Raw genomic sequence first — 24,516 nt, forward strand, 5'->3', positions numbered from 1 at the left:
CAAATGTACAGAAATAAAAGCACGGGCAGCTCCCAGTTTGGAATTTCCATCCACTTAACCCTGATAGATGTTGGCCCCACAGCAGCTTTTCTGGGCCTGATTTGCTTCTGGCTTTCACCTGGCTACTGCTCTCTCTAGGTGTAAGAGCAGAAGCAGACCCCACTGTTTTTTCTCGAGGAACACAAAAAGTCCATGTATTAACATGGAAACAGGATTATTACCAAGTAGCTCTCACAAACTTGGGAATAGTGCCCAGGAGGCTGAGATCTTGGAAAAACCTTAAGAACTTTCTTGGGGTACTTAACGTTATTTGCTTTCCAGCAGGAGAGCTGGAAAAAATGCCAAACAAACAAAGAGTTCCAACAACCCGACACCAATCTGGGAGCTGCTGAGCTACTGCAACTCCCTAAGCAATGGGAGGCACAGACAGTGGATTGTATACTTTGTCGGGAAGGCCTCAGGAACAGAAAGGCAACTCTGTTTGCAGGCAAGGCAAGGAATTACACAGCAAGCAGCTCTGAAAGCACTGCACATTTTAACCCCTTGCTGAACATTTACCAAGCAGGAAAGTGTGCCTTTTAAGAGACATGAAGGATACAGTGATGCAAAGCTAATCTACTACATCAGTGTGGGTTCAGTTTTAAAGCATTTGCATTCCTACATGGGCTCTTCCCTTGTGCAAGTATAAGAAGGTTATTCTGTGCTGTTACACATCTCAACACATTTGGTTTTGATAACTTGATACAATGCTTAACAGAAGGTATTTAATTGTCTGAAACTGTTAATTACAGTGATACCAGCAACACTGCCCTCCTGAATAGCTCACCTAAGCAGCTTCAAGCTCTTTGCTAAATATCAACCCCTGCTTTATGCGTGCAGTGACATTTATCCCTGTTTTGCACACAGCTTGCCTGGTTCAGACTGACAGAAGAGTATCAAAGAGTCACAGACAACCTCCTGAACCCCCTTCTCCAGTCCTTCTCTCCTCATGCTCTAGCTCTCCTCTGCATTACCTTCCCTTGGGTTTCTCTCACAGATTACATCTTCTTCACACAGGAAAGTGCTCTAAGCCACAACAAGAAACCTCCTGGACCCTGGCACTAGTTTGGTAGAGTGCTAGGGAATAGTTCTATTGAGCCTGGGAGAGCAGCCAAATTCCAGCAACACAGAGGCAAAGCAGATGTGCACTCTGTGAAGAAGACACCCTATCTCAACAATGCAGAGGAACATCACCAGTTCCCAGCCTCAGTTTTCCTTGTGAGCTGCACTGGCTGGCTGCTTCCCCAGTGCTGGCTGGGGACTCCTTCACAAACCCATCTGCCTCAGGATGCTGGATATCAAGGGATGGTTAGGGTAGAAATTGTGAAGGGAGACCAGGTTTCAGTTGGAAATTGAGAGGTTGGAGATGACATCCTGGAGTCAAGGAGGAAATGAGTGGTGGTAAAGAGGGAGAGGGAGGCTGCTGCCTGGGCTGTTTGTGGAACAATGTGCTGAGAGATGGACTGCCACCTGGACAGACAGAAAGTCTAAAGGGAAGTGACTTTCATTTCTGCAGTGCAGCTTCTGGCTGCTCCCCATCATACCATGGCCCTGGCCCTTCCCACCATATTCTTTCCAGTTACAGGACAAAGGACCTACCTGATGACAGAAGACTCCCGCTGCTTCCGCTGATAATTTTGCCTTTACTCCCCATGTTGGCCAGCTTTGAGGTCTTGAGGGTTCCAGTTTCGGTCAGGTCAATCGCAATCTCACTCAGGCTTCTTGCAGCATGAATCTTGGACTGGAGGTGGACACAGGAGTTAGTAATGATCTAACTTCTATTTGCTCTTGAAAGCTCACAGAAGAAAAAAGACCTTTCGCTGTGGCAGGAAACAGGCCTCCACAGCAAACTTGGATTATTTTACAAGAATAGAAGCAATCTGGCACAGTATTCACTGCTGTACTTTTTACATTCTTAAGTGGGTACAATTCTGGCATCGCTTCCTGTTGTTTGGGTTTTTCTCTGCTTTGCCATGCACATTTTTCTCTCTTAAACAAAGGATGTATGGAGCCACTGTTTTACCACATACAATAAGAAACCTTCAGAAATGCCATCATAATAACCTGCTGAAAAGCTCAAAGGCTAAAGACCATCTCTAGCATCTAAAGGAAACCAGAAGCGGCCTTCACAAATCAGCAATAAGCTTTGGAACAAGACAGTGAGGACATGGCTTAAATGGGCTGTCATGAGAAGTTGGAAGAAAATCCTGACAGGAAAACACATTCAGGTTATTGTCCAGACTAACAAGCTGCATGAAGCGCCCCTACTGTGAGGGACCCCTTCAAAGCATTAACATTACTCCAGTAAGAAACAACAGCCAGCCCAGCTCAGTAACTGGTCACACTAGGGCATGGCCATTGTTCAGCACCAAATATCAACAAGATTGTTGCAATTTGTAATTACAAGAAAGTAAATAATGCATAGTATGTAAACCTAGAAAATAGAATAGAATATTTCAGCTGGAATGGACCTCCAACAGTCATCTCAGCCCATTGCTCAAATCTTACAAGCCCTGTGCTTCTGAGCTTCAATTAACTTGTCCTTGCAGGGCCACTGACCTGCAAATTTAATTTCCCAGAACATGGAAAGTTGTTGTCACATTTTGCCAAGACTCTCCAACTGCAAGAAGAGTTTTATCTAAAAAAGGGGCGAAGCCCCAGTTAAAGATCACCTAAGCATTCACCTCTGCACCTTCTCAAGGCCAGAAGAGGCTCAGCCCTGGCCATACAGCTCAGAGGATGGGCACATCATTACTATGCTAACAAATCAAAGCTGACTGATGTCTACATACCAGGGTGTGATCTGTTCCCGCTGGAAATAATATGAAATAGGACAACCAGGAACACTTGTCATGATGGGATTTTCAGTGTTACTTCATATCCTCAGGAAAAAGTAACCATTCCAACAAGAACTAAGGCTGAATTGATGGCTGAGTGCGCACCACTGAGCTTCTTAGCTCTGTTACTGATGTGCTGTGGGGCTTTGGGTAAGACACTTAAGGTTAAGTTCTTAGTGATCCCCACCTCTGTTTGCATATCAGTGAAATAATAAGGGAAAGAAAATGTCTCCCTGTTGCACACTGTATTTTTAAGATTAATTTAAGACTGTAAATGAAGAAAGTACTAGGAAAGCCTTACAATGAAAACATCCTCAGAAGTATTATCATAATTTAATATTCTTGGGTATTTATAGGCTCCATTGTTACCATTCGAGGTACCCAAATACCTCACAGGCTTATTTCCATAACAATGCCAATAACAGGGCGTGTGGTCTCACTTGTTTGAGTGCAGAGGCTGAACTACCTGACAAGATAGCGGAGCAGATCAGTCAACCAGTACTAGCCCTCTTCAACTAATGCTGAAACCAGTTAGACATGTCTCATTTCCAGCAGTTCCTCCCTAAAATCAGCCCCAGGAGAAGGACAGCACTCTTTAGCTTCTTGGATCAGATGCTTCTGGTCAGAAACAAGGCCTGTGAAACATATTCTTCAAGTATCTCTGTATGAAAGGAGGGCTTCAGTGAATCTTTTTCCACAGGGTCCCTCGTGGAGCGCTCAGGCGGCGCTGCCAGCACCCACGCGAGCACACGATCTCACCTTCACAGGTGGTCACGAACAGCCGCTCACACCCACACACAGCCTGGGCACGAACCGGAGACACAGAGGTGAGAGGGGTTCTCTGCCTGCACTGCCGAGGCGCTCAATGGAACCAACACACCCGAAGGGAGCAGGGACAAAGAACCAAGAACAGAACCCACACGTGGTTTTATCCTGAGAGCTCCTAAAGGCGGGCAGAGCATCAGAAGCCAATAGTCTGAGGGCTCGGGGGCAGGGGCAAGGATGAGAGACATAACAGGGGCCAATGGGAAAAGGGATGGGAGGGGGGAGAGGGCCAGTGACCAGTGGAATCTCGGTAAAGGGAGAACTTTCTAGCACAGTGGTTTAGGGAGAGACCGCTTTGAAAGCAACAGAGGGAGGTATAAAGTGGACTTTGCCACCACAACAGCTCTGAAAGGATAGTTCCAGGTGAGGAGGAAAATCACTGCTTTTATCTAATGAGATTTCTTTCTACTGAAATCTTGGTTAGCCTAAGCATGAACTGCTTTCTTGCTGCAATGCCAGACTTTTGGAGGTAACAAGCCTTGCAACTGCCTTTGTTCTGCAGATAAATTCCCTGCAGTTGTATATATGCTGTATATGTACATACATATATGTAGGGTTATGTGTACCTTGTATAACTCTGGAAACAGCTATATTGATCAAATCCAGTGTCTGCCTGACCCAACACACTGAGTACTGGCACTGCATGCCCCAGAAAGGCACAAACCCCAAGTCTGCACAGACAGGTCCTCCTGCTCCATGAGGTTTTCCTGTTTTTGTAGGATAGTTACAGCAAGAAGCCCTGCAGTTTATTTCCATTCATGTTCAGAATACAAATTAGGGCACACTGTGGCTCTACCTGTCTGACTGGGCACCAACCAAAGTGCTGAGTGAAGGCAATGTGGCTGCTGGGTGCTGTTGTGGTCCTGGCCAAGCCAGCAGTGGCTGGAAGTGTGCCCTACATTGGGCAAATGAAAAGATGATATAAGACCAAAGCCTGGCATCCCTGAAGCCAGGAGAGAGGAAGAACAAACCAGCAGACAGGATTAGCAGGACAGAGTGAGCTTCCTCCACAGAGGGTACAATTCAAACCTGCTGAAGACATAGGAGAAGGTTTTAGATCTGATCACAGTTGTGCTAATGGTGCCCTGCACTGCACAGTGTGGATGAAACATTTCCTGGAAGGAATGGGGTTAATTTTCTTTGCTGCTCAGTCCCTGCTGCCTCTGCTGCCTACAGCAGTGCCAGTCAGCGTCAGGTGGTCTCGTGCATTGGACAGGCTCTCAGCAGCAGCAGGAATCAGACCAACAGCTTATTTCACACAGGCCACTGAGCAGCAGCCAGCGTGAGGCCGGTGCAGGCTGTGTGCTGCAGCGCAGCACTGCAAAGCTGGGTTACACCCCATTAGTGCTCCCCCGAGCCCCGCAGTCCCTCCAGGCTCAGAAATTTTAAAGCACTTAGTGCAGACCTGCCAAGTCTCATTTAGATGGAGGAAGACTGGCTCATTCATGAGTCATTTCAAAGCATGGGGCCAAACTGATCTCCAGTGCTGTTCTGACAGGGTCAGAGGGTGAAGAAAAATCCATAAGTGAAATGAGGAAGAAGATGGACATTAGGGATGAATTTATCCCTCTTGCTGCAGTGATGGGGCTTTGCTGGAGGTGATTCCTTGAAACCCTTGGCCTATTTTCTACCAGTTCATTCAGCCAAAAAGCCTTGCACTTGGAGGAACATGCTGTTGAAAATTCCCACAAAATGGGATTTCTCAAGGTTTCTAGGCCAAACGTTTGATTGACTCAGTGCAGTCACCAGAGCAAAGACATGCCTTGAAGTCCTGCTGCATCTGTCTCCCGAAAAAAAAGGGGAAGCTGACAGGAGTGGTGCACGCTGACAAGCTCACTTGGGAAGCTGGGGATCTTTTCAGTCTCCATGTTACGCTTCAATTGCAGGGAAAGAGAGACAGATCAGTGGGGAGTGAGACGCTGGGAACCCGGAGAGCTGGCAGGAGCTCAACATGGAGTGAGGCTGCAGAAACGTCGGGGACCTCACTTGCAAAAGTGTCAGAATCCAGGCAAAGCGGATTTTATTTCTTTTAAAAATCAAATGAAGGGTTTTCTTTCCAGTGGAGCTGTTGGTCCAGATCCAACTGGTGCCCAGTTATGTGAGGAGAACAGAGTTCAAGCTTTCTTTATCATTATGTCACATCTCCCGCCATCTAATCTACATCACTGGAGCAAATGCTCAGCTGCAGTGAGCTCCAGCAGGCTTTTTCCTCTAAGTTTGTTTTTTATTTTTCTTTCTTTTGTCAAAATGATATGAAATGCCAAGTTTAGACATGAAAGGAAGGAATATCTAAGTTTTGCTTTGAAGTTGAGGATTCAATTGAAGTGGGGCCTGAGATTTAAGGGGCTGCAAACCCATGCGACCTGAAACTCAATAAATGTTTGTCTAGGCCTCTGAGAGCTGAACCGAAGACATTTCACATCACCCCTCTCTGGGATATGATTTACTAGTTTTCCAAAGCGAAGCTCATATGAGCACAGTGTCCTTGAAGTGACCAGCAGGATGAACTGAACAGGTCAATTAAAATTGATGGATCTATCAATATTGACAGTGTCAATACGTCAAAGATGAGGACAACAGACGAAGATACCAGTTCCCTTAAGAGAAAGGGACAAAAATATTTGTACGCCTTAACTTCAAAGCCTCAGCATGACCACTGGGATTATTGTGACAAAGCATGCTGACATGGTCACAGACGTGACAGGTTGACAAACGAGGGCTGGTGGGTGGTGCTGCCTGTAGGAGTGTGAGAGAGGGGAGATCAGATTGAAACACAATCTGCCAACAACAAAAGGAGTCACTGAAGGGAAGTCCTGAGTGTTTCTGAGACCCGGTTTCTTACCAAAGAAATAGGAGGAGGAGGAGGGAATCTCCTTTTGTTTGTTGGTTGCTTGTGACCTAAATACCTTACAGCTAGATCAGCAAATCCATCTGGCTAAAAGTAAAGAAAAATAAACTTCTGTTTCATTGAAATCTATCTCTGAGTTGACAGAGAGGACTGTGCACTGCCCTGAAGGTCCTGAGCAGAGCAGGGGGAGAGGAAGGCATCCCTTGGTATCAGTGAATATGCAATTTTGTCCATATTTACAGCTGGCACTTAGGCAGGGTTGGGAAGTTGGCTACATCCTAAATTCAATACAACTTACAGCAACTAAGGTGAAATTGCATTAGATGAGACATGGCCAAAGTGGGTGCAACCATGCCCAAGGCATCCAAAAGTCCACCCACTCTACAATAGTCACAGAGCTCATGATGGGGAAAGCAATATCAGAAGGGCTTAGAACGAGTGGGACTAACAGCCCACTCACAGCACTCCACATAATCCCAGAAAGCCAACTTGATTCATTTGACTGGCAACAAAAATAATGCAATAAAGAAAAGCAGGAAAAAGAAATATTTTTCTGCCAGTTTAGTGGGCTGAACTGACTCATGAAGGGACCTGATAGGGCCAGGGCCTGGGCAAGGAAGGGAGCAGCCTCGGCCTGAAAATACAGGCAGTGCTTTCAAAAATAGCAAGATATTAAGATTGTTTCAGGCATTTGGAGGATCATCACCTGCACGTTCTGCCATTTTACCAGAGATGAGGGCCAATGCAGGTACCCACTCAATACAGGCTCTGTCTTCTCTGTGAAGCTTTACTCCAGTGTGCTCATATGGAGAGGGAAGTCTGCATGAGAAGTCTTTTCTCTGTATCAAAGTAATCTCTAAGTGATCAAAGTGATCTCCTGCTGCTCTGGGTATGCCTAAAATTACTGATGAAAGGAATTAAGAGGGAGAACACACACTCCTCTGGTTTCAAGGTGGTTTCTTTTGTGTATTGTGTGGCCCTTTGTGCAGTACCAGATTGCGATCGTTCCTTGTATGGCCAGGCTGTCAAACCTCCTGCCCCCCTCCTAAAATAATATCCCTACCCCTCATTTCTAGGGAAATACAACAGCAAAAAGCAAGGAACAGCAAGAAGAATCCAAAAACAGTTGTAGATTGTGAAGCTACTTTGAACTCAGTTATTGGGAAGCTTCCCTAACTTTATGACAGAGTTCAAAACGTGGAAACCATCCAGACAGGGATGTGACCCTATCTGCTTGCTAACTTTGGCTCCTTCAATTTGGCCACAGTTCAAGACAACCTTTTCCTCAATCCTTACTCCCATAGGCATGAATTCAATATAAATTTTCTCAATCAGGTCAAGATTAGCCAATATCTTGAGTCGATCTGCCTTTTTTTTGTGATCTTGAGTAGAAAGGGAGGGCAGGAAAGAAGCCACCATCTGGACTTGGCCTGGCTGGGATAGTGAGGAGTGAGAAGGACTCACCCACTACAATGTGCACTTCCCATGCTCACCTTGCTTTGCTTCCTGTCCAGGTAGAACTGATGTTGACTAATGGCCATAGCCCAGATAGACTTTATTAGTGCTGGACAGGCGTACCACGTATGCACAGCGATGCCACTATGCCCAAAAGTCCTCCTGGTCACAGATGCCCTGGAGAGGAGAAAAAAATGAACTGGGGTTACACAAAGGTTTCACCAGATTGCCTTCTGTGGCAGAACCTGTCACAGATCTCATAGTAAAAGCTGCTGTCTTTACTTTGTAAACCCTTGTGCTAATGGGAAAAAATGCTTAGAAACCAGGAATAAGTATCTAATCAAGCCATGGGAGCATTTACTTTAAATATCTCCTCAGGATAGCAAGATCCAGAGGACTAACGGTAAAGATCATCCAGTTTGTCCAGCTCAGACTGTATCTCTGGGTTTGTCTGAGCTGATGTTGACTTGCTGCATATCCCAGTGGAGTCACCAAGGTCAAAGCCTGCGTGAATCCTCTGTGTCTCATCACATGCAGAGACATCTGAGGCTAAGTCCTCACACCCTCCACTACCTCTGGCTTTGGACAGTGGCTCTCAAATATTAGGACCCAGGTAACAACTGAAGATCCACAGGATCAGTGGCTACTTTAGGAAATGTGAGTGAAACTCTTCAGGAACCTTGATTTCCCCACTTACAAACAGATGTAACAGGATTTGCCACATGGTATGGGAGCAGGGAGTTGTGAGGCTCAGAGGGGGCTGCCTAGTGCCCTGGAGAGAAGAATGGACTCAGTGATTAGCTGAGTAGATTTATAAACAGGAAAAATAAGAGCTAAATATTTCTTCTCTGGGACTCCCAATTGTTCTCAAACATTAGCAAAAAAACACAGGCTAGGTTTCCCCATGCTTTCACAGCTGTACAAACCTGCTTGATTATTCCTCCCCATCCCTCAAAAGCAACCCCACCAGAGCAGCAGAGCCCCTGACACCAGAGCAGCAGAGCCCCTGACACCAGCACAGCACACATCCAGGCTCTCAGCATCCTGGTCTGTGGAACTCTTCCCACTGCAGGGGTGGAGCTCTGGCTGGAATAAACCACACCACTGACCTACAGAGCCCCAAATAAATGAGGGCCTCCTCTCCAGTCTGTTGAGTAGGATTATGAAATGATGTGACATGAGTACAGAGGCTTGCTCAGAAACATGACACTTTTGGGGACATGGATGGTGAAGAGGGACCAGTGCAAGAGACAGCCTGGGGAGCAGGGGTGCTGAAGAGGCCCTGCCACAGTCCACAGTCAGCAGGGACTCTGAGCCATGCAGGTGTGGAGGTGACACTGCAGGACAGCCCAGGAGCTCTGCAAGGGAGAGTCAACTCTTTTACCAGCACTCACAAGTCCTTAAGCCTGCTAAGGTTCCCCACCTGTCCATGCACTGGCCACCTCTCTTCTGGTGCTTGTAGGCTAGTGCCTTGTCCAAAGCTGGAGGTGAACATGGAGGGGTGAACAGCTGAAGAAAGTTGTGATGGAGCCAAGAATGTAAGAAAACCAAAACTCTGCAGCAAAATGAGAACTGCTGGCAACATTCAGTCTGGGAGAGGGCTGACAGCCATTGCATCAGGGCCTTTTCAGTGCTTCAAAATGTGTTAAAGTCAAATTATGGAGCTACAAATCAGAGCGAAATTTCTGAGAAAACCGCTGTGGCCAAAGCAAACAAGCTCTGAGACAACTGGGATCTCATGTTTCAGTGTTACCCTGTGCCGAGTCCTTTCCTTGTGAATGGTGCTAGAGACCTTGTCCCATTAGGAGTATTGCTCTTGTGAGAAAAGCCTCCGTGGATGAAACAGGACAGCGGCTAATGGTGCTGGGCTGCCTCATTCCTGTCACTGGACAGGGAATGAAGGCTGTGCTGGGAGGTGTTCTTAAAGTTGAGACTGGAGAGTAAATCCAACTCTGGATGCTTTATATTGGTCTAAGGACACAAACCACTGCAGCACATTGGCATGTAAGGCTCTAAGGCATTTAGGCACTCAAACATGGGCTGAGGCCTTAATTCTAGTGTCATCATATTCAGTTCAAATGCAGTTACTCCTGAATTCTTAGAAACATACTCTGCAAACCATTCATCTTCTTACTCTAAAAGCAGTGATTTCTATTTTTTTTTTTTCTTTTTGGAACCTGTACATGTTTCCCCATCAGAACAGCAGACTCCATTAGAACGTCTGCAGACTTTGCTGGTCAGAGCTGTGGATTTGCTTTTCACAGCTGTGTTTGAAGACCTGAGAGAGATGGCCCATGGGTGTTTTTTCCATGACTTCCCTCCATGCATGCTGCATGTGCTATGGAATTAACCCTGTTGATAGCCCCTAAAATGTATCATTTTCCTCCTTTATGGGATAAGTAAGTGCAATGAAAGGAGGTTAAATGGCTTGTTGGGGACAGGAAGCCATGGGCAGAGGCAGGGCTTAAAAACATACATTGTGCTGCCCAGCCCTGGCCACAACCACAGAGCTGCGCTTGCTCTCCTGACTGTGGCTTCGCTGACTCAGGCTCTGGTTTGGCTACGAGGAGAGGAATGTGGAGAGAGCACTGCATTGGCTACTCCTCCGCCTCCGCAAGCTGAACAACTCCTTGCAGGAGTCCATCCCACTTGGCTGGGAGACTACAACCCGAGCTGTCTTCCTACCACGCCACTGCAACGTGCTGTGCTGCATTACAGCCTGAGTACCAGTTCCACCTGGATGGGGGCACTCTGGATACAAAAACCAATCAAAATGATACAAAACCCAACCAAACTAATTCCCTTGTAGCAAGAAAGTACCAGGCTGACAACCTGGGGCACGGCTTTGTCCTCCTGGTGTTGAGTCAGAGAAACAATGCAATGGAATTAAAAACGGAAGCTCTTCTGTGTCACTAATTCCTATCACCTAAATACAAATGAAAGAGAAGAGGTTGCTCTGTGTGGTCACATTTCATGCATGACATCGCTTTGCAAATGTCACCATGATTTTAAGGTCCCAGAGCTATTTCCTTTCTTTTTCTTGCAACTGCTCCTTCCAGGAAACAGGCAGAACTTAGGACATTTAGAGGCTCCTGGCTGTTGGTCACTCAGAGCATGCGTTTCTGAGGCCTCACCGGCTGCCAGAGCCTCAGTGGGGGAAGGAGTGCACTACCCCCAGATCCTGCTGCTGGAAGATCTCCCAGTGTATTCTCAACTTTGGGAATTTGCTCTGCTAGGTTTCATGCGACTGTTTACATGCTTAATATTAAGCAGATGCTTTGAGGTTCTGCTGACCCGGAGCTGCACAATGACATGAGTTGCTTTACTTGGTGCTTGTTTTAACAAAATGCACCTCTGCAGACAGGCACTGTTGTACTGGTGTGACTGTGCTCATATCAGGGTAAATAAGGATAGAAATTGCATGCAAAATTCCCCTAATAAAAGTACATCTATTAGTACACAGATAGGCATGGGAAACAGGTGAAACAGGATCACAGCTGAGTGATCAGCAAAACACACTACTACCAGCAGATCATCAAATCAGTCTGGGCAGAGAGATGGTTTCCATCAGTGGTATCATACTTACAGTGCAAGTGAAACATTGCTTTTAGTCAGAATAACTTTCAGAGCCATGCACACACTGTGTGCTGTAACCATCCGGTAATGCAAACACACCATCAGTGCTAAACGCACTGATGGGATGCACAGAGTCCCTTGAACTCTCACATTAGGATTCCAAAGTAAGAAAAAAAAACTCCTGTGCCAAAAAGACTGATGGGCTTTCATTCAGGCTGCCAGTAAAAGTCTGGTTCCGTGCCATTCCTTTCGGTTGTACTACTGAATATTTATTTACAAAAAAGCATGTGAGTACAAAATCTGGCGCTCGTCTCCGGGCTCTGAATGAAACACGGACACAAGGCAAACCCCCCTTTCGCGCAAGGGGGCTGCCGGCACTGCAGCTGGGGCACCGGAGCTGCACAGTCCCGGGGGTCACAAGGTGCCAGAACAGAGGGAAGGGGAAAAAAGCATACCGCTAGGAGCCGAGGGGAAACACATCCTCAAAAACGCACACCAGAAGCCGAAACGTCCCGCTGGAAGGAAGCAGCAGCCGCCGGGTTGGTACCCGCTGCCTTTCTCTTACGTGTTCCCCAGCTACCAAGCGCAGCGAGCCCCGCACAGCGGCGGGGGCAGGGCGGCTCGGCAGGACCCGGCTCAGCACGGCTCGGCACCGCATAGCCCGGCTCAGCCCGGCCCGTCTCGTGGCTCACCTGCGCGGATCGTGCACCTCCACCGAAAACTTCTTCTCGCGGAAATAGAGGTTCTCCAGCTGCCTCCATTGGAAGATCTGCGGGGAGAAGAAGGGGATGAGGCGCCTCCGCGCGCTGCCTCGCCCAGCCCTGCCCGCCGCTTCCTCCCGGCGCTGCGGCGGGAATGCCCCGCTGCGCTGCGCTCCGCCCCGGCCCGCCCGCGCCCCCCGCCCCGGACCCGCGGGGCAGCCCCGGGGCGGGCGGCGTCCTCCGTCCCTCCTTCCCTCTGTCCCTCCTTCCCTCCCGCCCGCCGGGCCCCCGCTGCCCGCGGAGGGCTCGGTGCCGGGGGCAGGCGGGGAAGGGCGCCGGTTTCACTCTGCGGGGCCAAATGCGTTGAAACACATGTAAATTCCGGGCAAACCGGGATTCGACTACATTTTCCTTGGAGGGCTGGGACCTGGGGTGGGTGCATCGGCCCCTGGCACAGCAGACTTTCCCCGGGGTGAAGGAGGTGAGACCCCCATGAGGGCGTCTCGCCCCGCTCCACCCAAGTGCGATACCCAGGCTCTGCTTTTATCCCGCATTCCACGTAAAACTGGCACAAGCATGAGCCGAGTGGAGTCAGTTTATCTGTCCCAGGTGCTGTCAGGCTCGTGGTGGCGATGCCCAAGGCTCCAGGTGCTCCCGGCAGTACAGAACACGGCAATGAGCAGGTCATATCCCAGCTCCTGTTTTAGAGGTTGCCCTGCCGGGGCATCTCAGAGCAGCACTGGGACAAAGCAAACACTACCACCAAGGGGGAAACCGAGGCACGAAGCTTTCCATGGGAGCAAAATGCGGCGTACCCTCGCCCTTGAGTCAGCATGGGCCAGCCCTGGAGGGCTCTGCGTGCTCCTGGGCAGTGGGATGCTCTCACACGGTCCCTGTGCCCACACTTCTGCCGTGAAATAACCCCCATCTCCCAGGCAGGAGGGCGGACCGACCTCAGGAGCAGCGAAGGACGCGGTGACAGCCAAACAGTGCCAGCTCCGCAAACCACCACACCGTCACCACCGCGGGCAGCTCCACCACTGCCTCCACCTTACAAATGAGGAAACCGAAATCCAAACTCTGGCTTCCAGGCTTCTAATCCACAGGGAGGAGGCAGCCTCCACCCCCCTGGGCATCGCGGACTTCGGCTTCCCTGCACTGCCCCTAGCAAGCAACAGAGCTGGGGAACGTAGCCCCGCTGCTGGGGAGCACAGCCAGCAGAGTTTCCCCTGATTTACACTCCTTCTCCCACTCCAAGTAGCTTCTATGGAGTTCCTGTTCTGCCCCCGAGGAAGGCGCTAGCTCCTGACACGCCGAGATAAGCCTCGGTTGCCAGTGTCAGCGCTCTGGAGATAAGTAAACAGGAGGCGTAATTTGATTTACACAGATATAGCTGCTGGCGGAGCTGAAATCTAGAGAATAAAACAAACCTCCAGAGAGGACCCAAAATTTTCTCCTTGCTGGTGTTTTGGGGGCAGCAGAACTGAGAATATTTGTTTGTTAAAGTTTCCAAGTAAGGTTGGGTTTTTTTCTCTATTATTTTTTTTCCCTTTCTGTAACAGGGTGCTTGGAAGGAAGGGTGGGGAGTAAGAAGGGCACTGAGTTGCCCCATATTCTGGGGCTGTCCACGTTGCAGGGGGCAGGGGAAGAAGGGGGCCAGGAGAGATGAGAAGTCTGAAAGGTTGAGTTGCATTGTCCTTAGGGGGTTATTTTATTCCTCCACTGGAAATATTAATTGCTGCGTAAAAGTTGTAAATACCAAATGAAGCACAGAAACACCCACTATTTTACCCACTGAGGGAGGACAGACACAGGGTGAAAGGGTTAAGCTGGAAGCTGAAGTCTGACTCCTCTTTAAGCGCCTGGCTTCAAAGGCATGAAAAGGAAGTTTGGGGCTTAAACTCCCACAGACAACAACTGGGGTCAAGCTGAAAACATCCCTCCATGCTTCCAGATGCCTGTCCACAAGGCGGGGAGGACAACGCGGCTGTGCTGCACGGCATGTGCAGAGGACGTGTTTGGGAGGCGCTCAGACATGTGGAACACATAAGAGTCTAAACAGCCAGCAGATCACACCCTTCAGAAAATATCCCTCTGTCCCCAGGTCCCCCGTTGTCATTTATGACTAAACTTCGGCGTGGCGCAGGAAGAATTTGAAACTTTTCTGAGCTGCTGGCAGCTGCTCTGTTTGGATGCTCTCCTGCCCATCCTCCCCCTCTGACTCTGCCGGATGGTCCCCTGTGCTCGGATCCTTTTCTATTTTACACTCTCTGCTACCAAATCTCACAGTGCTGTTTGCTAACGGAAGCTCTGTTTCTCGTTTCTCTTCGATGATTAACTCCAACTGTCCAAACACACAGGGCTCTGGGGAAGCTGTTCAGATGCCCAAATGTAGGCATGGAGTGCCCTTTTCCATGCCCCAGGGTTCCTTGCCTGGCCCCTGGCTGCTGCCCTGGGTGGGAGGAAGCCTGACATAGGTCCGGTGCTGTATCTGTGAGCCTCACGCAGATGTCTTGGATCACCAGCAGTGCCTAAAACAGCATTAGACACCTACGTTTTGGGCACTGGAGCAGCTCCCCAGATTGCTGAATTTTTATATTTAGTTTTGTTATTTTCCTTGGCCGGGCACAGAAGGAGGCAAATCCAGACTCTTGGGAGGGAGGGGGTGAAAGTGACCCCACAACCGGAGTTTGTGTCTTTTATTCCATAGCTCTGCTCTCCAGAACGTGCACGTGTATTTTACCATTGCTGTAATTATGCTCCATTTGCTCCCCAAGTATTTTTCTACAGTCTCCCACTCCTTTTTCCCACACTGATCTGAGAGGTCTCTCCCTTCCTATACAAAAGGAATCCAATCTACAAAAATGTGAATACCCACAAGAAAGTATCCACTTTCCTGTTAGCTGATCTCAATCCCTCCAGAGAAACAAAGCCGAAGGTCCCCCTTCAGCCAGACCTCCTAATGTAAGCAAGCTGTTCCCTTCACCAGTTGCCCGCCTTATGCACAGTCTCAAATTGATGTTAATGCAGTGACAGATGCACAAGGTGCCATTAGTGGATCTTCCTAAATGGAAGCATAATTTTTACCCATCAAGATCCTTTTACCACGCTGGTGCTTGCAGCCTTCACTAGGGAATAGAGCCACAGCAGGGAGCTGGTCATAATTTCAACAGGGTCTTGTGGAACTGCAGTGACAACAGATGTGTGCTGGTTTTGGGGCTGGTTTGAGTCAAAGCATCCAGGTTCATGGCAGGTTTGCCTCTCCCTGCACTGAGGTTGGGTCTGGTTTTGTGTTGTTTGGATTATGATTGTCTTTGGTTAATTTGCTGGGTTGAATCCAATGCCTGCACTTGTGGGTGGGACAATTTGTATAGGTTTTACTGGGATTGTAGCAGAGGTGCAGTGACCCTTTGACAAAAAGTATGTCAGCAAGGACTGGGACAGCATCTCCCCAAACACGCTGGAAATGGGGCTTAGGAGAAAGTCAATCATTAACACAAGCTTAGAGGACAGTTCCCCTGCCCTTGAGTAGCTGCCTTCACTCAGTGCCTGCAGACAAGGGGACAATTAGCGGTGCTGCAGAGGGCCAAGTCTCTGTGATGTGGTGGTTTGCCCGCTGGGTTCTCTTCTGAGGTCAGCAGCTCATTTTGGATCATGCAGCTCTGGGCAGCTTTCAGATGGGAACAATTTTTGTTAGTGGCCATCATTACAGGCTGCACATGAGATGATTTAATCTTCAACAGACACTTAAGGAAGTATCCCTGAGACTGGCTTTTGAGCACAGCTGCACACTCACACATGCATGTGAAAAGAGCTACTAAAAGAGGAGAAAAGAATTACTCTTATTCCCTCCTCCTCCGAGGGCCTTGTCCTCGCTGTGGTCTCTGTTTCATCGTGCCAAGAAAACTGGAACTGACACTATCACTTGAATTTGAAAAACTGCTTATCAACCCTTGAACATTCAAGGGAATAACTGTTCCCTGTCAGACCACGTGCACTGTTTAAAATGTGTTGGAGTGGGTGGGGAGGCCTTGATGGGGAAACCAGTGCCAGAAATGGCTTCTACAAAGCTGGCAGCTTAGAAGAGGAGCCAGGAGAGAGATCTGAGTGCTGCATGGTGCGTTGCAGAGAATTCAGGTGCAAGCTAAAGGAATTTTCTCATTGGAAACCCCTTCCAAGAGGCAGGCAAGCTTGCCAGGCACCAGATGTTTGTGACTAGTTACAAAGAGCTGCAGTCAAAGCCCTTCAGACGCAAGCTTCTTTTGTGAGCACATTTGTGGTTTGCTGGATGGTCCTTAATTAAGCTGAGCCTGGAGGAGAGAAGGCCCAGGGATCTGCATCCATTTCAGCTATGTGAGTCTGAAGGATTTTTTACCATTTTTATTGACCATGAGGCTGGTGCCATGGAGTTTGCACACTCCAGGAGGTAGGGTCAGTGTCAGAGTATTTGAAAAATGCTGGAGGTTCCTGGTAAAGAAGGGAATGTGTTTTGTGAATGAAATATGATTGTTTCTGGCTTGGTCACTCATGGCCTGCGTGACCTGGACTTTGCAGAGGTGTGGGAACCTGAGTTAGTGCGCTGGGCTGTGCTCTGCCCCTTTGTGCTCAGGGAGCCTTGCCTGAGTATTCAGTGGAAGTACCATGCCATATACTTGGGAACCCCTGGCAGTAATGAGGCTGTTGCTTGCTCCTGTGTTGCCCTTCAACTCAGGCACAGGACGGAGGGGGTTGCTGAAGGCCAGCACTGGAGGTTGGTGCAGAGTGCTGTTTGAACTATGGTACCTAGAGAAACATGCCCAAATAGTACCTTTTGGAATAATTCCAAATCCTGAGGTTGGGGTACGGGGTCCCTGATGCTGTTTTCTGCCTGCTGTGCCCAGAAGAGCCAGACTCAGCACTGAAGTGGAGAATGTGCGCTATAGCTGGGCATCCTGTGGGGACACAGTGTGAACCATTTTGCATTTGATCTCTTAAGAACCAAATATAAGTGCCCAGCAGTCTCATTTTCTTTCTCTTTTCTGTGTGCTGAATCACCTGAGATGGGGCACAGGCTGAATGCACACACTCTCAAGGGTTCCAGATTCATGCTTGGTGGCTGTTCACAGTCAAACCATCTGCAGAAATCTACAGCGGATCTACCTGCTGTTAGCTCTGTTTAATGACCCAAAGGGATTTACAAAGAAGATGATGACAGACTTTGCTCAGAGGTGCCCAGCAAAAGTGTAAGAGTCAATAAGACGCAGGCTGCAGGGTTGCAGCAAGGGAAATTATTAGAAGATACCTAAATTAAAACCCCAAACCCCAAAACAATCAGTGCAGGCGGTCAAACACTAGGGCCATGAGTAACCTGATCAAACTCTGAAGGTGGCCCAACTTTTGGTAGGAGGTTGGACTAGAGACCTCCAGAGGCCTTTCTGACCCATAGTTTTCTTTGATTCTAAACATCTAATAGATGACCAACTGTAATTGCTGTTGGACTTGCTGACCTATATGACGTCTCCCAGTCCTTCAAGTCTTGCCACTTCCTAGATGATTAATGCCTTGTTAAATCACACTATGCAGAAGGAAAAATCATCCCTCCAAATGCATGGACTACCACCCAGACAGGGTGCTCTGAATGGCTTCTGGGAAAGGCAGAGAAATGTGGCACATTTATAACAGTCCAAATGCAACCCCTTCCCTCGCCTACGCTATGGGCAAGAGCCAGCACTGGATGACATCCTGATACTAAAACTGGTATTAAACAATGGAACTAAAACAATGACAGTATTTTCACACAGCTTGCATGAGTGCAGTTACAAACTCCCAAGTCTTTCGTCCTGCAGTTTAAAGACAAAACAAACATAACAAAAGGAATTCCTCCTTGGAAATGTAATTCCCTCCACTGAACAAACCAGCAAGCAAAATTATGGGAGCTGAGTTATGCAGGAGGTCAGGGTGGAGGTTGTGAGCGGTCCCTTTTTGGCCTTAAACTCTATGGAAATCACAGCTCCAGCGAAGTCAATGGCAGTTTTGTCCCAGTGATTTCAGCGGGGCCATGGTTTCCGGGCATGGATTTGTGTTCTGCCTCAAGCCAACCCTGCTCCCATCAATCATACCTCTGTCAAACTAGTTAGAGTGAAGGAGGAAGGATTTGGTCCCGGCAGAACAGCACCATCTTAGCTCAAACAAATGGGCTCTTGTTTCAGGGGCAGATTTACCAAGAGATTTCTGTGGGCTGTCACCTGTGAATAAGTGTGACCCACTGCTGAGGGTGCCCCTGGGTCATGAGATGGGGATGCTGCTGCACCGTAACCTAGTCCTCCATCCTGCCACACTTCCATTCATTCCTTTATTTTTATTACTTTGGGGTATTTTTTTTCTTTCACTTCTCAAAACAAATAAAAAAGAAAAGATTTCCTGTGTGATTTGATGTGGGAAAAGCCCTACCAATGATCTTCCCAGAGGCTTGCCGTCCTCTCTTCCCTCATGGAATGAGAGAATGGCTTGGCTAAGTGGGACTTTCAGTGGTCTGTCAGCAATCCCAGCTCACTATCTAATTATTTCTTTGCCTCAGGCTTCAGGCCTCTTTTCTTGCCAAACAGACAAACAATTTCTGGTCCAATTTGAGATCCCTTTTGCTGTGTGCTGTTCTTGTGGGACCACACCACCCCAACAAACATTTCTGGCTTGACCAAACACAAATTGAGTCTAGGTCTCTATAATAACCACTTTGCATTCATTTCCATTATGGAAACATAATTCCCTATTAAATTTCAAAGTAGCTTATTGGCTCTGAGAGACAGCAGAGAATCAGATCAGAGAGGGAAGAGCTGCTATTTGGACAAAGCATTATTTGTCTACATAATGCAACTTGATATTTGTGTCTGTAACTGTACACAGACTGGAAGATCGGACTTTGACTTTATATACAACCAAATCCACTTTCACTGCACATATATATCTGGTAGCTGCTGTTAGATTTTGCATTGCTGTCACCATGCTGTGTGTGTCTAAATCAACAGGTCTACAAAAAATCTTTTATTGTGATTGGTTTAAGTTAAACTTTCTCCCTTTTATTCTCTGCAACCGCATCAGAGTGACTGGATCTTTCTGCATTGAAGAGCTCTCCTTTCTGGCGCTATGTATTAGATACAGGATGCCCAGTCTGTAGCCTATGAATCAGCTGTGGCACCCTAGAAGGATTTATGCTGCCCACAAACCATTACTGCTCCTCTCTCTCCTAAGAATCCTTATGTCTTCTCCAGTGGCTTGGCTAAAGTATCTCTGTTTTGGAACCAAAATACAGGAATCACGATTCCCATCCCATGCTGCTGTGGCAATGCACATTGTGAATTCAGTTATGTGACTGAAAACAGTCCTGTGATGCTGGGCATCTGCACAGGAGGTGCCATGGCAGCAGCAATCCCACTCTCATGGTGATGGCTGCAGTGCTCGACCTTCTGAGCCTCCTGGCCGACCAATGACTAAAGGTGCCTCATGCCCACAGCCACCGAGTAATGGGACCCCTGCCTGGCTTCATCTGGTGACAAAAGTGCCCAGGCCTTCAGAGCAGCCCTGGTGAGCGGAGACAGTATCTGAGCAGGGTGGGGTGTGGAGGAGCCTGCTACCACTTCAGAGCCAAGCACAAGTGCTCAAGGAGGTTTCAGTCTTGCTCCAGATCTCCACCCTAACTCCAGGGCTCTGAGGTCCAATTTGTTTCACTTTGTGCTGTTGGAATGATTTGTCTTTGCATCATGTTGAAGTTCCTGCTGTGTGCTGTGCTGCAGAACCATTTAAGACTTGGCTGCTGGTTTTACAGAGAATTACTCTTTAAGACCTGAATATGACAAAGCACTTAGAGAAGGGAGTTTTAATTTGATGGGACTACTCCTATATTTAATGGTAGCCCATGGGCTTTACTTGGCTAGATCATGGGATGGGATGTCATGCTCTTGCCTTTCTGAATGTTAATTCTCACAGAAAACTCTGGGAACTTTATGTCTAATGGTATCACCACAGCACACTAAACCACCAAAATAGTGCTAGTTTCCTTATTAAACAGCCTTAGACTATCTATTAATGTTTGCAAGCACTGTAGTTGATCAAACTACTTATTTACCTACATAATGGAAATTGAGGGTAACCATTGTATAATTTTAAAAAGTTGGTTTACCTAGACAATATACTCAACTGTCTGAAAGCCCTGTTTGGAAGAGACACTGAAGCAAATTTTTACCAGCTTTTATGAGAAGGAAAAAGTGGTGATGGTGACTTTATACCTAACTGTTAATTCATCCTGGTTCAACTGTAACAAACTCCACACAGCTGAACTCTTTCCAACTTGTTCTGGGCTGTGAAGCTCTTGTCTCACTCCACAAAGTTACTGAGTAGGTTAATGGCTTTTTCTTTCTCTGGCTGCTGTGATTTATGCAGCCTGTATCCATATCCATCTCCTACAGCTTTGCTGTAGGATACTGATTGTGGGTCAGATGGTGAATGGGATTGGGAACTGATCGAGTTTAAGAGTGACCACTTTTTATGACTCGGTTGAACTGAGCCAGTCTGATCCCTTCTCTGGAGCAGTTTTCTTCCCAACCGCACAATTATACCAGGATGGCTGAGGAAGGGGCCCAGGGGAGGAAGTGAGCAATGGTGGCAGGATTTCAATGGGGGAGGAGGGTGCTGAAGGCCACTTCAGCTGATACTGCTGCCAAAAGAAATGTTCACTGAATCACAGCCCAGTGGCATGTCCAGCCAAATCCTGTGGAAGTTCTCAGTGTCAAGGACAAAATTCTGCTTTCCAGCCCAGTGTGCTTTGATGTCATTTATTCAGCTCCCAGTGTGTTTGGAAGCTCTTTGGCACAGTGATAAGGCATGGAGTAGTGGGTGCTGAAAGGGGAAGTGCCTGGTGCTGGATGGTAGAAACCCCAAACTGAGGGCAAGCAGCAGTAAAAAAAGGTGCTGGTGACAGCATGGTCTCCTGTCTAATGGGGATGGAATAAGACATTTCAGCAGGGGAAGGTTTTAAACTATGTCTGCTCTTCAGCAGTCACAGGTCTGGGTCTTACATTTTGATAAGGAAAGAAATTGGGTGAGCAACCTCTCTCTATGAGAAGAAACAGCATGATAAGGAACTTTGCTTTATATATGTTTCCCTCCTCAGTGCTCCATGTTTCCAAATACTAAACCAAGACTGAATTACTGCACTATAAAATGAGTTGAACCCACTGTGACCTGAAGACTGTTTCAGTCTACAGCCAAGTCCATAACCCAAGAAGCACGAAGGATCAGCAACGGGAAGAGAAATAAAAGCCCAGAGCAGAAGGAGTCAGCAGGTAGTCCTTAACAGCCTGCTAATCACAGCGAATAATTTATTACAGCAATGCCACTGGGACTCCATGAGCTTTTAAACCAGTATTTCCTGGAAATGGTTTCTGCTCCTTTTTTATCATTTGTAAATTTGAAACCTTTTATCCCTGTCTGCAATGCAAAGGCGTTTGCAAAGGTCCTAGGAAATGATGAGGATCCCAATGAAATGCGAGTCCAATACATTTTCTGACCTCACTTGATTCTGGAGGCCCTAGAGAAAGTCCAGGCTGTTCTGAATACACCCTGTGACTCAGCAGCATGCCAGTGAGAGGAACGAGACACATCCTCCATACCTCTGACAACAGAAACCAACTTGGTGTCAAACCAAACACCCTCCTTGAACATGAGGATTTATAACCCCTCCCAAAATCCTCTTTGAAAATAACCAACTCAATGTTAAAACCCTGGATGGAGGGTCACACTTTTAGTGCTATCTTCAATCCTTCTGAACTCTTGCCCTCTATTGTATCATGTGGCAAGAAACTGTGCAAGTGAATTGGGCACCCTGTAACTAAACTGAATTTCATGTTTCTTTTGCCTTTTTGACTGTCCCAGTGTTCTATGATCAGTTAGGACAGCTGACAATTTGTCAGCTTTCTCCTTCCCATTATTCACTAGTTTTTGTACATTTCACATCAATCCTTACCTTATGTTTTTTTAAGTTACTGGTCTGTCATTCCTTCACCACAGGAAGCACAAGTTTAACCACTCCATCAATGCAATTACTGACTTGACAATGCTTCATTATGCCCTAAAGCAGAGAGGATCTACTTGTTCTGCAATAAAGCAGCTCTTAATTAGGCTATTGCTCCTCCTGTGTAAATATCTCATTTTGCCTCTGGAATTGGGAAAGTTCACTCTATCTCTTGTTGTTTGGAAAAGGCCAAGTGGCACCAGACAGCAATCTTTCACTTTCTGGACACAATTAATGTGCTGCTTACTTTGCTCATGCTTTTGATGAGCAGGTGATTTTTCTCTGATCAGGCACTTAAAACTACTGACTTTACTTGTGTTCTGCATTGCTTGTTAAGATGGGTCCAACTCGCTTCTTGTTTTTGCATGTTTAAATGGGAGGTCAATCTGTTATCTTTGCTCTGGATTCACAATGACACTACAAACTACAAATTAAATTTGTCATGAGAATCACAGACTGTTGAGGACACTTTATGGCAAGGGACAGAGCATTTTCACAGCATGCTTCATTTAATCCCAGAGAAAGGGTAACGCTGAGAAGAAATGGCAGAAACTTCTGTCACAAGGAAATTTTTTGTCAAGTTATGTTCATGGCTGAATTTTGTGATGTCTCACATTTTATCTTATTTCTAAAATCCTTTATTCCCTTTGGGTTCTCTTCAGTGACCAGATAATGTGAGCAGCGGTAATGTTTATGAGTCCGAGAAAAAAGGCTAACTTTAGGTTTCATTGCCACTAGCTTTCTATAGAAGAAAATGAGATAACACTATACAGACATACTTCTTACAAAGAAACTAAACATTAACAGACTCTCCTTTAAGGTAATTTTATTTTTTGTGAGAAGTTAAACATTTTGTCTGTCTTTTTATCTGCCATATGGAAGTTCTTTGGCTGACTTTGTTAATCATTCACTCTTCAGCTTGGAGTTGATTGTTTACTAACTGTTAAGCTGTGTGCACTAGGAAAATGCCTTTGGGCTCTTAAATCAGTGGGACTATCTCACTAGAACAACAGAGATATGCCTAGTGCTACTACTTGGGTGTGCAGATCTCACAGCTCCAGGCTATGCTGCCGGTCTTCATGCACTGATCTCTGGGATGGAGTGGAGTCACATCCCTGTGTGCTGGTTAAAATGGACACACACCACTCACAGACAAATGCTCACATACGGCGGCTGCAGTGCCTTGGTTCTCTTTCCAGTTGCCCAGCAACTCAAGCAAAAAACCCTCTAATGACCCTTCTCTGAAAACGATGGTTTGGTCTTTTCTCTTCACAAGAAAGCATTTGTAGAAGTTAAGTTTAACGTAGAGGGAAATGGATTCTGTCCACCCTGGAAGCTGTGAGCTGGTTCTACACAAATGACACTGGTTCTGCAAGCCCAACTTCCAGAATGCTTCACGCAAAATCCTACGCAGCTGTATCCCCATTAATGCTGGAGGACTTGATGCCTGAGTGAGAATAGTGCAAGCAGGATGAGGTTCTGGCCCTGCATCAGCCTCAATTCTCCTCTCCAGTCTCATCTAACTTGCTGACAAATCTCGTTGGTTTTCCAGAGACACATGCCTGATTTACTCCAGCAATTTAATAAAACCATGGTTTTGAGTGACTGCTAATGGGATCACCATTAGATAGGTACAGCTGCTTAGTGCGGGCTACAGTTTTACTCGCAAACACAAGAAAGATGGAAATCTATCTAGGATGACATATAGGAAAACATTACAATCTCCCTCATAAAACAAGCAAGGTTTTTATATGCACTTAATATAAATGTTTTGATTTCAGCTGGTTTCTTGCTACAATTTTCTGCTTGTGTTTTTTCCAGGGAGACTTATTTTTCCATTGTAAGTTTTCAATTTGTTTCTGGCATCAGCAGTGTGCAGGAACAAAATATTAAAGATCAGAAAAGCCATAATCTCCTTCCCCCTCCCCTGCCAATTTTACCTTGCAGAAAGTTCGGTAAGTTTACCCCTCCCATTTGCACAGCAAAGACTTGAATGGTGCAGTGAAATGAATCAGATACTGTGGCAGGCTGCTCCCAGACACCAGGGTTATCGAGTGCCATTTTGCAATCTAATTAGCAGAGGATTAAACACTGCGCCTCGCTGAGGCAGTTGATCTGCTCTCACCAGAGGGGTTTTACCACCTGTGTAGGGTAAGAAGTCTTTTTACTTGCTCCACAGAAGGTAAAATC

General features: G+C 47.0%; 1 protein-coding gene across 9 annotated transcripts in view; it reads right to left on the minus strand.

Annotated features, from left to right (window-relative positions):
* FRMD4A (FERM domain containing 4A) overlaps positions 1 to 24,516 on the minus strand; it is a 359,217-nt gene that overhangs the window by 27,535 nt on the left and 307,166 nt on the right. For all 9 annotated transcript variants that reach the window (XM_039570496.1, XM_039570495.1, XM_039570497.1 and 6 more), the window contains 3 exons: positions 12,273 to 12,349; positions 8,043 to 8,181; positions 1,639 to 1,780 (listed from right to left, as the gene is read on the minus strand). In XM_039570496.1, the coding sequence (XP_039426430.1) occupies positions 1,639 to 1,780; positions 8,043 to 8,181; positions 12,273 to 12,349 (358 nt within the window). The remainder of the gene's footprint in view (positions 1 to 1,638; positions 1,781 to 8,042; positions 8,182 to 12,272; positions 12,350 to 24,516) is intronic.

The sequence above is a fragment of the Corvus cornix genome, chromosome 1A, assembly GCF_000738735.6.
Source record: "Corvus cornix cornix isolate S_Up_H32 chromosome 1A, ASM73873v5, whole genome shotgun sequence".
Lineage (NCBI taxonomy): Eukaryota > Metazoa > Chordata > Aves > Passeriformes > Corvidae > Corvus > Corvus cornix.